Source organism: Panicum hallii, chromosome 3, assembly GCF_002211085.1.
Source record: "Panicum hallii strain FIL2 chromosome 3, PHallii_v3.1, whole genome shotgun sequence".
Classification (NCBI taxonomy): Eukaryota; Viridiplantae; Streptophyta; class Magnoliopsida; order Poales; family Poaceae; genus Panicum; species Panicum hallii.
In genome coordinates, this window is record NC_038044.1 from 477256 (window position 1) to 490014 (window position 12759).

The 12759-nt window shown below is 45.3% G+C and overlaps 2 protein-coding genes across 2 annotated transcripts; both read left to right on the forward strand.

The window, feature by feature from the left end:
- The first annotated feature begins 2509 nt into the window (after positions 1-2509).
- LOC112884260 lies at positions 2510-4828 on the forward strand. Its single transcript, XM_025949631.1, has 2 exons — positions 2510-2534; positions 4230-4828. Exons 1-2 carry the CDS (start codon positions 2510-2512, stop codon positions 4826-4828), a joined length of 624 nt encoding a protein of 207 aa, XP_025805416.1.
- A 5109-nt stretch (positions 4829-9937) lies between these two features.
- On the forward strand, positions 9938-12614 carry LOC112884608 (elongation factor P-like). Its single transcript, XM_025950045.1, has 7 exons — positions 9938-10122; positions 10253-10330; positions 10643-10749; positions 11065-11142; positions 11833-11934; positions 12084-12162; positions 12333-12614. The coding sequence occupies exons 1-7, from the start codon at positions 9990-9992 to the stop codon at positions 12449-12451; spliced, it is 696 nt and encodes a 231-aa protein (XP_025805830.1). The 5' UTR covers positions 9938-9989; the 3' UTR covers positions 12452-12614.
- The last annotated feature ends 145 nt before the right edge of the window (positions 12615-12759 follow it).

The following is a 12759-nucleotide window of genomic DNA, read 5'->3' on the forward strand; positions in this document are numbered from 1 at the left end:
ATACCTCATTGTAACCTAGAGTGTTTAGATGGGTATTTGGCCTATTTCCCTTTCTTACTTGTTCAGCCATCAAATCACACATTATGCGGAGATACCCATCTGTCCACTCTATGGAATCTCCCTAACCATGCCAAAAAATTCAAGCATACCATACTTTAACGATCAACATGAATCACCAATAATTTCATGTAGTTCACATCCGAGCAACAGCAACACAAAGCATCACATACCATCGTATAACACATTTGAGCAACATAAAACATTGCATAACGTATACCTTAGGAGCTGGTGCATGTTGAGCTCCCTTGACAGCAGCCAACGGAACAGAATTCCTGCCGTCACCATTGCCATGGCTCTGGCCGCGCCCTGTAGTGGACTGCCGCGGCCTGCTGCGCCAGCTGGAAGGCCATGGCCGCGCCCCTGCGCGTCGCGCCGGCCGTCTGCCCGCGGCCGAGCCCCGCCGCCTGGGCGCGCCCGAGCCCCGCCGCGCCGGCCTCCTAGGCGCGCCCAAGCCCCGCCGCGCCGGCCTCCTGGCCACGCCCGAGCCCCACCGCACCGGCCACCTGGGCGCGCTCGAGCCCCGCCGTGCCGGCCTCCTGGCCGCGCCCGAGCCCCGCCAAGCTGGCACCGCGGCTGGCAGATCCGCCCCCACGCCCGACACGGGAGAGCCCGACGCGCAGGACGGCCGGCCTCACCGCCACATCCACTGCTTCTCCCAAATCCGCTTCTTCCTGCTCGATTTCCTCCGCAGTAACAGGCGTATCGGCTAGAGTGTCGACGAATCTCTCCATTTCTTGGGTTTCGAGGTCGCCGGAGAGCTCCAGATGGTCATCCATGGCGCCGGCGGCTAGGGTTCCATGCCCTGGATGGAGAAGAGAGGCAGGACGCACGGTGGGAGAAGAGAGAGCTCGTTCGCTCGTGAGGGTCACGGGAGAGAAGGACAGAACAAAACAAATCAAACCGTTTTTGTGTAACCAGTGGTATTGGTGGGTAATTTCCACCCAACTCCATGAGAACTTTGGTCTGAGAAATCTGTGGAGTACCTGTTTTGTTGCTCCACCAAATTTTTGGAGTTTGCCCCAACTCCATATTTTTTTTAGGAGTAGAGCTGCTGGAGTTGGAAGTGTTTGGCAAGTATGAAATGGAGCAGAGTTGAAAAACAGGGAGTGGAGCAGTCCCAAACACGCCCTATATTTCATTCATTTTTGGTGATTACAGCCTATAACTTACCAAGATATCCCTGAAAGAAAGCAAATTTACATTCGAGTCCTTCTAAGCACCTCCCGGTCCGCAAGCAGCCGGAGTCCGCAACTTGAATCTGACTTCCTTCCTGGTGAACAAACACATTTTTTAAACGCCGTCTTGAGCAGCACATATAAAAAATGACATGCTTTGTTAACACTGAATGACCCGGCTGAAAAAGATGGCCGTTAACCATCGCATTGCCAGACGACGAGGACTCCGATACCTCGAGGACCGCTAGAAACTCCAAATCGCCGGATGACGAAGAACCCGAAAGGAAACTGAACCACCAAAAACGGCGGGATCTGATAACCAACTCGATTTCATCTCAAGTTGGTAAGCAAACCTCTCAGGATCAACGCGGAAATGCCGAGAAGACAAGCATCGTCAACGAAGACAAAGGAGGGATAAAAAGATCTAGCAAGATCTAGAGTTCCAGATCCGGGGAACTCACACCACACCGGCTCATCGCTAGCACCAGAAGACTCACCAGCGAGACGGAGAAGAAGCCGGTGTCGCTTATTCCACCCTACGAGCGCCGTCTGGATCTAAACTCGCGGCTGCCGGAGTGAATAGGGAACGGAAGAAATCGGCGCCGGACGCCGGTCGCCTTTTGATCTCTTGCTCTCAACGGTAGCTGGGTGACACAGTTGGAGAGATATCTCGTTAAGAGAGAGGATAGTGGTAACCAAGAAAAGAAATCAGATTTGAAAATTGCAGTGCCCACCTAAAGTGAGACATTTCTTCTTGAGATTCACGCATAACAGACTGTCGATTAGACGTAATATCAGCGGACGTGGAATGGAAATTGATACTCGGTGTCCGGTTTGTTGGAGATTGGATGAGGACGGTGGTCACTGCTTTCTAAAGTGCAAATATGTGAAGGAATGTTGCAGGGCTCTATGTTGCAAATAAATTTCTGTTAAAATATTGTAATCTTCACTGTTAAGGAAACGTTTAAACCATCCAAACGTGATTAAGGAAACCTAATGATAAAACCCTAATGGGCTGTGATCAGCAGGCCCATTAGGCCTGTTTCCAGAGGCTGGGCCCAGCCCCACAGTGCCTATAAACATAAGGTCGTGGTTAGCACCTAAATGACCTAATCATCTCAATCTAAAATCCTAACCACCGCTAGTCTGATCGCTAAGGGCATTGGAGGGATTTGGAAGGCCAAGCACTCCCGTTGGCCCCCGGAGGACGCCGATTCGCCGCTGCATCTCTTACACCGACAAGAACGCCTACTTCCTCTACGGATTAGGCGTAAATGGCTACTGCTACTGCTAACGCTGGTATAATGATTACCGTTTATTCCGTATTAGATTGATTTGTCATGAGCTAGGTTATGTTAAGATTCTGGATAATCGTGCCGCTAATATTAAGTTTTGGCATATTCTAACAATCGGTATCATGAGCAAGGTTAACCTAGTCATGCACGGTCAATTTTGAACCATATTTATGCCTCTGTTTTCGTCGGTTTAAGATGCAAAGGTGCTGTGCAGATTAGATCCTATTGCACAGTTAAGGTTGATTCATATTTTAGACGCAATTAGAGTTTAATCTTGATCTGTTAATGCTAAGTGTCTCGGATTAGATGCAAATGTTTAACATTTATTCTAATTCATGGTTAAACCGAGACAAAATTGATGATTAGCTATGCAATTAAGGTTGGAGCTTACTGCTAATTAATCTGTTCCCAAATTAGATCTCTGTTCATGTTTGATTTCCTCAAAATTAGATCCAAAAATCATGAACAAGATGCATAAGTAAGCATTGAGAGGAAAAGGGAATACAGATCTTAGATCTATTTAAGAATATCCTAAATCCCGTGATGAATCCTAACCCTAACCTTAAAATTGAAGAAGAAATTTCTTTGCGCTGCACCTCCTGCGGCCTGGCCACCAGCGCACGCGTCAGTGCCTGCGCGCGGCCTGGCCAACCCCTGCGCGGCCCCTCGGGCGCGTCAGCACGTGCGCGCCCGCCTGCTGGGCCAGCGCGCCAGTGCCACGCGCTGCTGCTGGGCCCGAGCGCCGGCACCAGCCCGCGCGCTAGCGCATCAGCGGCCAGCGCGCCGCCCTGCGCGCCCGCGCCACGCGCTCCTGCTGGGCCCGCGCGCCAGCGCCACTCGCTGCTGCGCCCAGCGCGCAGCCCGCGCGCCGCCCCGCGCGCCCGCCCGTGCGCCAGCGCCGCTCGGCGCGCTGCTGGGGCCCACCCGCGCGCCGTCCCGCGCGCCAGCTCGCGCGCCCCCCCGCGCGCAGCCCTGCGCGCTGCCGCCCGGCCACCCACGCTGCGCCTGCGCCGCCTCTCGAGTGGCGGCCGTGCCCGGAGGGGGGGAAATGAAGTGAACTGTGGATGGAATTAGGGTTTCATTCCAACCACATGTTTTTATATGAGGTGCCGTGAGTTTCTGGCCGTCCGATCGGAATGGAGCGTCCAGATTCACCCGCATTAGGGTTTTCGCGGGATGGGCCAAATGGGCCTAATGTGCAGATTAGGTTGCGCGTATAGAGGGGATATTTTGTGCTGTTTATGAGTTTTAGCCCAGTTAATGTTTAAAATCTTTTATTTACTATTTCTTATGTTTAAAGCTCAAGTTAATTGCTGTTATGTTTAAAGTTTTAATTATTTCTGTTGCACTTATTATTACCAGCATTATGTTAATTAATTTCCATGAGTTATGTAAATGTTTTTAATTCTGTTTTAGTTGCATTTATTCGCGGAAAATTATGTTCATCCACCATAAGCAATTAAGATGCACTCTATTTAAATGGAACCATCGGGAAGTTTATTTAGAGCACTTATAATTAATTCTGACCATCGTTGATTTAATTATAAGTTTAATGATAAATTTCGTTTGTTTTCCCCATCGGTGATGCAAATTGAAATTTATGTATGATTTTAATCAGACAATCGTAGGGATAATTTCATACTTCTTATGCGCATCTTAATTGTGAGTTTAATGATGTTATTGTTCTCATGATTTTCAGTGAACACTATGACGGGCTACCTGAAATCCATTGAGCCACTGAATGGCACCAACTATCCAAGCTGGTATAAAGATGTTAATGTTGCTATTGCTGTGTGCGAGTATGATCTCACCTTACGTCAAGACAAGCTAGCAGAGCGCGCTGATTCCGATGGTGATCGTACTGCCATTGAGAAGTGGGAGAGATCAGACAGGATGGCCAACATGATCATTAAGAACACGATCACTCCGGCCATCTGTGGTGCTATTCCTGATAAGGACCAGGATGGTAATGATCTGAGCGCCAGGGCATACCTTGCCAAGGTGGAGGAGAACTTTAAGAGTTCTTCCAAGACTTATGCTAGCACCCTGATCATGAAGATGCTGACTTCACAGTATGATGGGCAAAGTGGAATCAGGGAGCACATTATGAGCATGTGTGACATAGCAAATAAGCTGAAGACATTGGATATGGCTATCTCTGATAGTTTTCTGGTGCACTTCATCATGACTTCTCTGCCAGTACAGAACAGTCCCTTCAAAATAAGCTACAACACTCAGAAGGCGACTTGGAGCATGGCTGAGCTCATTAGCTACTGTGTTGAGGAAGAAAAAAGATAGAAAGCTGAAAGGATGAAGTATGCTATCAACATGGTCAGCGAGCGTTTTGGGCGTGTTAGCATGAACAACACTCCTAAGCATCAGGCTGAGTCTGGCAGCAACAGGCAGCATAAGAAAAAGTTTAAGGGCCATAAAAACAAGGCCGTGTCACATAAGAAGATCTCTAATGAGAGGCTGTGCAAGTTCTGCAAGTCACCTAAACATGAGCAGAAGGAATGCCAGGGATTTAAGGAGTGGCTTAAGAACAAAGGTACAATTACTGATTATGTATCTTTTATTGATGAATCATTCTTAGTGAATTTTTCTCCTAATACTTGGTGGATTGACTCAGGTGCCACTGTGCATATTTCCAATTCACTGCAGGTATCCAGTTCGATCCGAACTATAAAAGAGGGGGAGCGAAGCCTAAGAGTGGCTGATGGTAATGAAGTGAAGGTTGAAGGCATTGGGAGCTTCGATTTGGAGTTACCAGGCGGCTTCAACCTTAGTTTGCATGATGTTCTTTATGTTCTCAGTTTGAAGAGAAACCTTACTTCTGTTTCGCGTTTAGATAAGTCGGGACATATTTGTGAGTTTGGCAACTCTGTGTGCAACATTAAATTTCATAATTTAAGTGTGGGCCTTGATCATTTGCAAGGCGATCTTTATTTGCTCTCTCTTGATAATATTTATTCTGCAATGAATGTGGATGATGTAACGCATAAGCGTAAGTGTGATGACGAGACTTCTTCAAAATTGTGGCATTGTCGTTTGGGCCACATTTTGAGGGGGAGAATTGAGCGTCTCATAAGAGAAGAGATACTCCATTCATTAGATCTCTCAAACTTAGATCAACAATGCGTTGATTGTATTAAGGGAAAATTCGCTAAGACAATTAAGAAAGGAGCTACTCGGAGTTCGGGCCTATTAGAAATAATTCATACTGATATTTGTGGCCCATTCCTAGTAAAGTATGTCGATGGTTTTGACTCGTTCATTACTTTCACAGATGACTTCTCTCGTTATGGTTATATTTACCCCATTCGTGATCGATCTGAGTCATTAGATAAATTCAAAATATTCAAGGCTGAAGTGGAAAATCAGCATAATGTCATTATTAAATTAGTGAGATCGGATCGAGGTGGTGAATATTATGGGAGACATGCTCCATTCGGCCAAGTACATGGACCATTCGCTAAGTATCTTGAAGAGAATGGTATAAAAGCCCAGTACAGTATGCCGGGCGAACCACAGCAAAATGGAGTTGCTGAGCGTCGTAATCGTACACTAATGGACATGGTACGTAGCATGCTTAGTTATTCTACTTTATCTGTGGAGCTGTGGATGGAAGCATTAAAAACAGCTGCGCACATACTAAATCGTGTTCCTTCCAAATCCGTGCCAAAAATACCTTATGAGTTGTGGTTGGGGAAGAAACCATCGCTTAATTATCTACATGTGTGGGGCTGTCCAGCCGAAGTTAAGTTATTTAATCCACAGCAAAAGAAATTAGATAATAAGACGGTGAGCTGCTATTTTATCGGATACCCTGATAAGTCCAAGGGATACCGATTCTACTGTCCTGATCGCCTCACTAAGTTCGTTGAGACCAGGCAGGCTGTATTCCTAGAGGATGCAGGAATCAGTGGGAGCTTTCCGAGGAGGGAAATTAATCTCGAAGAAATACGGGCTGAGCTTCCCATTCCCGTAATTCAAGAAACAGTAACACCTCAGTTAGTGCTGTTGTTTGTTCCTTCCGTTCAGAGTACACCATCTGATCAGATTACGCCTCCTGTTCAGAGTACTAGCGCTACTCCGCCTGTTGAAGTAGCTCCTGAGCCTGCGAGCGAACAACAAGCTGAGCAAATAGCACCTAATGCTGAAGATGAGAACCCTGTCGAGGTGCCTCAGGCTGCACCTCCACCAGCACCTCAGCCTGTAGAACCATTAAGAAGATCACAGCGGGCTAGGAAAAAGACAGTTTTCCCTGATTATGAGACATACTTAAGTGAAGATATGTATGATATTGGAAAAGCTGATGATCCTAACACGTTTAGAGAGGCAGTATCATGTGAGAACTCTGCCAAATGGGCTGAGGCCATGGAAGAAGAGCTTAAGTCCATGAGTTCCAATGATGTTTGGGATCTGGTAGATATTCCTAATGGAGTCAAACCAGAAGGCTGTAAATGGGTCTACAAGACTAAACGTGATTCTAAAGGGAATGTCGAACGATTCAGAACAAGGCTTGTAGCCAAAGGTTTTACACAAAAGGAAGGGGTCGATTATAATGAAACTTTCTCCCCTGTGTCTAAGAAAGATTCATTCAGAATCGTTATGGCGCTAGTAGCTCATTATGACTTAGAGCTACATCAGATGGATGTCAAAACTGCGTTCCTGAATGGTGACTTGGATGAGACCATCTTCATGGCACAACCGGAAGGTTTTGTTGTGAAGGGCAAGGAACATTTAGGATGCAGACTTAAGAAATCTATTTACGGGCTTAAGCAAGCATCAAGACAGTGGAACCTTAAATTCGATCAAGTGATTAAGAAATTCGAATTTAAGGAGAATGATGTAGATAATTGTATCTACACTAAGATAAAGGGTGGTAAATTTATAATTCTAGTGCTTTATGTGGATGATATCCTATTAGCGAGCAGCGATAAGCGTATGCTGCATGAGACAAAGGGATTTCTTTCATCCAATTTTGATATGAAAGATCTTGGTGAAGCCTCTTATGTTCTGGGCATTGAGATACACCAAGATAGGACCAAAGGAGTACTAGAATTGTCTCAAAAGGCATATATTGAGAAAATGCTTAAGAGATTTAATATGGATAAGAGTAAGGCCACACCTGTTCCATTAGCGAAGGGCGATAAGTTTAATGAAGCCCAATGTCCTAAGAACCAATTGGAATAAGATGAGATGAAGGACATACCTTATGCTTCAGCTGTCGGAAGCCTGATGTGTGCACAAGTCTGTACGCGTCCTGACTTGGCTTTTGCTACCGGAATGTTTGGAAGATATCAGAAAAATCCCGGGAAGGTCCACTGGGTTGGTGTCAAGAAGGCATTACGTTACTGCCAAGGCACTAAAGACTTCATGCACACATACAGAAGATCAGATAACCTGGAAGTTGTGGGTTATACTGATGCTAACTTTGCTGGATGTGTGAATAGTAGGAAATCTACATCAGGATATATTTACACGTTAGCTGGTGGAGCTATATCATGGAAAAGCTCTAAGCAAAGTTTAGTTGCAGCATCGACGATGCAAGCTGAGTTTGTGGCATGCTATGAAGCAACTGGACAGGCTGTTTGGCTTAAGAATTTTATTCTGGGCCTCAAGATAATTGACAGCATTACGAAACCTATAACGTTATACTGCGATAATCAGTCTGCAGTATTCTTTTTGAGTAACAACAAGTCAAGTGGTGCTTCCAAACACATTGACCTTAAGTATCATGTTGTGAAAGAAAGATTTCAGGATCGAACCATTAAGATTGAGCACATAAGAACTAATTCTATGTTAGCGGATCCGCTCACTAAAGGCTTGCCACCAAACGTGTTTAAGCAGCACGTTACTAATATGGGTTTGGTGGATAGTTTTTAGGTCCTGGTTTTAGGGCCATTATAACTCCCAACTAAAGAATAAGCGTTCTACCGAGGTGTTTCAGTGAGACTGTGGGTAATGGGGTCCCAGCAGTGCATCAAGCTACTGATAACGCATTGGTCCGGTACTCTCTGCTACTACTAAGGGTGAACATTAGTATGATACGAACATTAGCCTTAACCGTTCGATCAAGTGGGAGAATGTTGGAAATAAATTTCTGTTAAGATATTGTGATCTTCACTGTTAAGGAAACGTTTAAACCATCTAAATGTAATTAAAGAAATCTAATGATAAAACCCTAATGGGCTGTGATCAGTAGGCCCATTAGGCCTGTTTCCAGAGGCTGGCCCCCAGCCCCACAGTGCCTATAAACATAAGGTTGTGGTTAGCACCTAAATGACTTAATCATCTCAGTCTAAAATCCTAGCCACCGCTAGTCTGATCGCTAAGGGCATTGGAGGGGTTTGGAAGGCCAAGCACTCCCGTTGGCGCCCGGAGGACGCCGATTCGCCGCTGCATCTCCTACACCGACAAGAACGCCTACTTCCTCTACGGATCAGGCGTAAATGGCTGCTGCTACTGCTAACGCTGGTATAATAATTACCGTTTATTCCGCATTAGATTGATTTGTCATGAACTAGGTTATGTTAAGATTCTGGATAATCGTGCCGCTAATATTAAGTTTTGGCATATTCTAACTTAACACTCTAAACCTAAGAACGGATCAGGCTGGCCAGTTTGCCTTCGGCTATGAAAGTGTCAGCTGATGTCCTCTCATTTCCTAAAGAAAAAAAAGAAGCTCCTGATTGTCGGGCTCCTCTGGTCATGATGGCTAGCTCCGAGATGTGGCCAACGCTGAGGGTGTGCAAATGGCGAGGACATACGCTCCACGATGGACACCGCTGCCTCCTTATATATGGAAGACAAATGTGGATGCAGCATTTTGGGCAAAGGAGATGGAAGGGGCGTGGGGTTTTGTGATTTGGGACCATTAGGGCATTCCTGTTCTGGCACGAGCTGGCAGGCTTGATGTGGTGCGTGACGCCTTGTGTGCTGAGTCCCATGCTTGCATCGAAGCACTTCAGGTCACAGCAGATCAAGGTATGTAGCGCGCCATTGTGGAGACTGATTCTTAACCCTGATGAAGGCACTACGATCGGAGGAGACTTTTTAGAAAGGCAAAGTTCATTATGGCGACTTTGTTTACCTCGGTGGAGGTTTTGCATGTTCGTCGTTCTTATAATTCTGTAGCTCATGGCTTGACGCGAGCTAGTCGCAGTAGGGATCTGGATCATCCGGCTGTGTGGATGAACCCTCTCCCAGCATTTGTAAATGATTTATTGGTTCGCGAACTAGCTGAACCGCAGATGCATGAATAAAGCGACGCGAGTTTAATCTCAAAAAAAGAAAAGGAATCAGTGGGCCGTACCCGGTGGGCTACAAGTCGAACGGGCTCCACATGTTGGCCCAATCCTCCCTCCAGCTTGCCAGCACAGCACGCCGGCCGGCACCCCCGCCCCTTATCACATCCGTCACCTGCGCTCGTGGCCTGCGGAGGAAGCAGCAAGGAATGGCCTCCCTCCGCCACCTCGCCGCCGGACCCACCTGCCACCATCCCCACGGCGTCTCTGCAGCCACCGCCTCCCTCCAGCTCCGTCGCCTGCCCTCCTGCCCCCGCCCCCTCCGCTCCCGCCTCTTCACCCGTAACTAAACGCTCTGCCCCTCTCCCCTCTCAACCCACACCATTACTTCTGCTACTGTTTCATAATTCAGAAAGAACACCCAATGTTTTGCTTTCGTTTCTTGCTGGCAGCTTAACTTCTTTCCTTGCAGGGGTTTATGCGCTCTCCAGCAACGACATCAGGGTTGGCACCAACGTAGAGGTCGACGGGGCGCCATGGAAAGTTCTAGGTGACAAACATTTCTCACTAGTAGCGCTTTTCTTTCTTTGATTGCTGGACGGCTAGACCAAACAATGCGGTGCATTATCTCTTGTTATTATTCCTCAACTGCTCTTGAAGGATGTGCAACTAGTAGCATAATTTGTGGAAAAAACTTATCAAGTCCATATACCTCGTTTCTAGAATTCGTTGAGATGGAAAAAATGCTTCCTTTGTAAACACAAATCTGTGTACAGTATCTAAGCTGTAGCCTTAGGCGCTGCCACGCAATACCTATCATTGTTATGACAAATATAATTTCCTCCTCTCCATCCAACAACAGAGTTTCTCCACGTCAAGCCTGGAAAAGGTGCTGCTTTTGTCAGGACAAAAATGCGCAATTATGTCACCGGAAATACAGTTGAGAAAACCTTTCGAGCTGGAAGTACGGTAATCTGGCTTCTAACTCACATCTTCAGAATCTTGCTACAGTTTAGAAGTTCTTCTGTTTTTCCCCTCTGTTTTCTGTGTTGGTAGTACATCTTTTTTTCCTTGGAAAAAAACTGCTGGTACATGATTTAGGTTAGTTAATAGAACTCTTGCCTTTTCTTATTTTCTGCAATTTCTGGAATTATACATGTTGTATCTTTGTCCTACCGCGGATTTCTTTTGCTTCACCAATCCATGTTTTATGTTCATTGTTTCTTCCTCAATGCTCTTCAGTCATGCAACAACTAATAGTCGCTTCTTCATGAAAACTTTCAGCTACAAGAACCATCCCTTTCAAAGGAAACCAAGCAATTTACATACAAGGATGGCTCCCAGTTCGTGTTCATGGATCTGGTAGATAATTCATTTTTCACCCAAATAATTAGTGAAAATGCCTATCATTGCAAGCCACCTTGCTTTATGATTTTCGATTTTTTTTTCTCATGGCATTGGTTGTTAGAGGTGAGTTTATATTTAGATAATTTTCTAGGAATTCTGGTATCAAAAGCATTACCTTAAGTTTGCGTTAACTCAATTTCTTCTCAATGAAAAGATACGGAACTCTCGTCCGTGTTCAAGAAGAAAAAAAAGCTAAAGTATTTCTTCTTAATGAATGGTAGTGCGGTGACCAACCATTTACCACCCCCTTTCAATTTCCTCCAGAATTTGTCCCACTTCAACACCCCAAGGCACCCTTTTCTTAGACCATCTTGTGTACGGTTATACTTTCTTGAAAACCCACTGTGAACTGGCTTCTACTCAAAGTGTTGAAGTAATTCAGCATCGTTTATTTTATCAAAGAGAACTCCAAAATGTGATGTAAGAAGTTTGTATAAAGGCAAAGAACCAGAGCTGTTGGCAGTTGGCACAATGGTCAATTTCATTTTCATTTTCAGAAAAAAATATTTTGTTTTTGTCTTCCCAGATAGCTTGATGTCTGAATGTAAACTAGCCACATTCTAATTTGAATTAAGATCCTGATCTCTGTAAACAATTCCGTTAATTTTTCTATCTTACAATGCTCTTGTTAATTTCCCTTTCCAGACAACATTTGAAGAAAGTCGGTTAAACGAAGCAGATGTCGGTGACAAGCAAAAATGGCTGAAAGAGGGAATGGACTGCAATTTGTTGTACTGGAATGGGAAGGTATTTCCAATTTTGTTTTTCAGATTAATTGCCATTCATTTGACAAATTAATGAAATTGACATAATTTTCTATAGAACCAGGGAATTAATATGCTAGATTATAATACAGCATGTTGTTACTCACCCCATTAACTATGATAATTTTGTAGATCATTGATTTCGAGTTGCCCATCACAGTGAGGCTGACTGTGGCTGATACTGACCCTGGGGCAAGCGATAGTGTACAAGGTACGGATTCTCTAATATCTAGTATGCTTCTGCAAGAAGTGCCTGCATTGGTTAACCACGCGTGTTGCAACCAAAGCAACCACATATAATCCAGTTGTGAACGGTCATTTTTTTTCTGATGGAAGTTGGCGTCCCTGTAACCAGAATCATACTGTTACTGTATTTTGTAGGAGGAACAAAGCCTGCAACCCTGGAAACTGGAGCTGTTGTTACAGTGCCCTCTTTTGTGAACGTAGGCGATGATATCCTAGTTGATTCAAGAACCGGACAGTATATGAACAGAGCATAGAGGGTTTATGAGCATTTTGTATTTGAAGAGAGCACTATAGTTTTATGTTGGACCATTTTAGTCCCATTCACATACGAATGCTCTGTATCTTTTGCCCCCAGGACCGTTGCAGATCCTCGCTAGGAGACATTGACGGGAAATTATGCTCGGAACTTTCAGCTCATAATCTCAAACTTCTGACTTTAACTGATTTAGATAGAAGCTTTCAGCACGAGAACCGAAGCCAAATCGAGCAGCGTAGCATACAACTGAAAAAACAATTACCATCAGCTCCGTCAAACTCACATTTCAATTCACTTGTTCCAAGA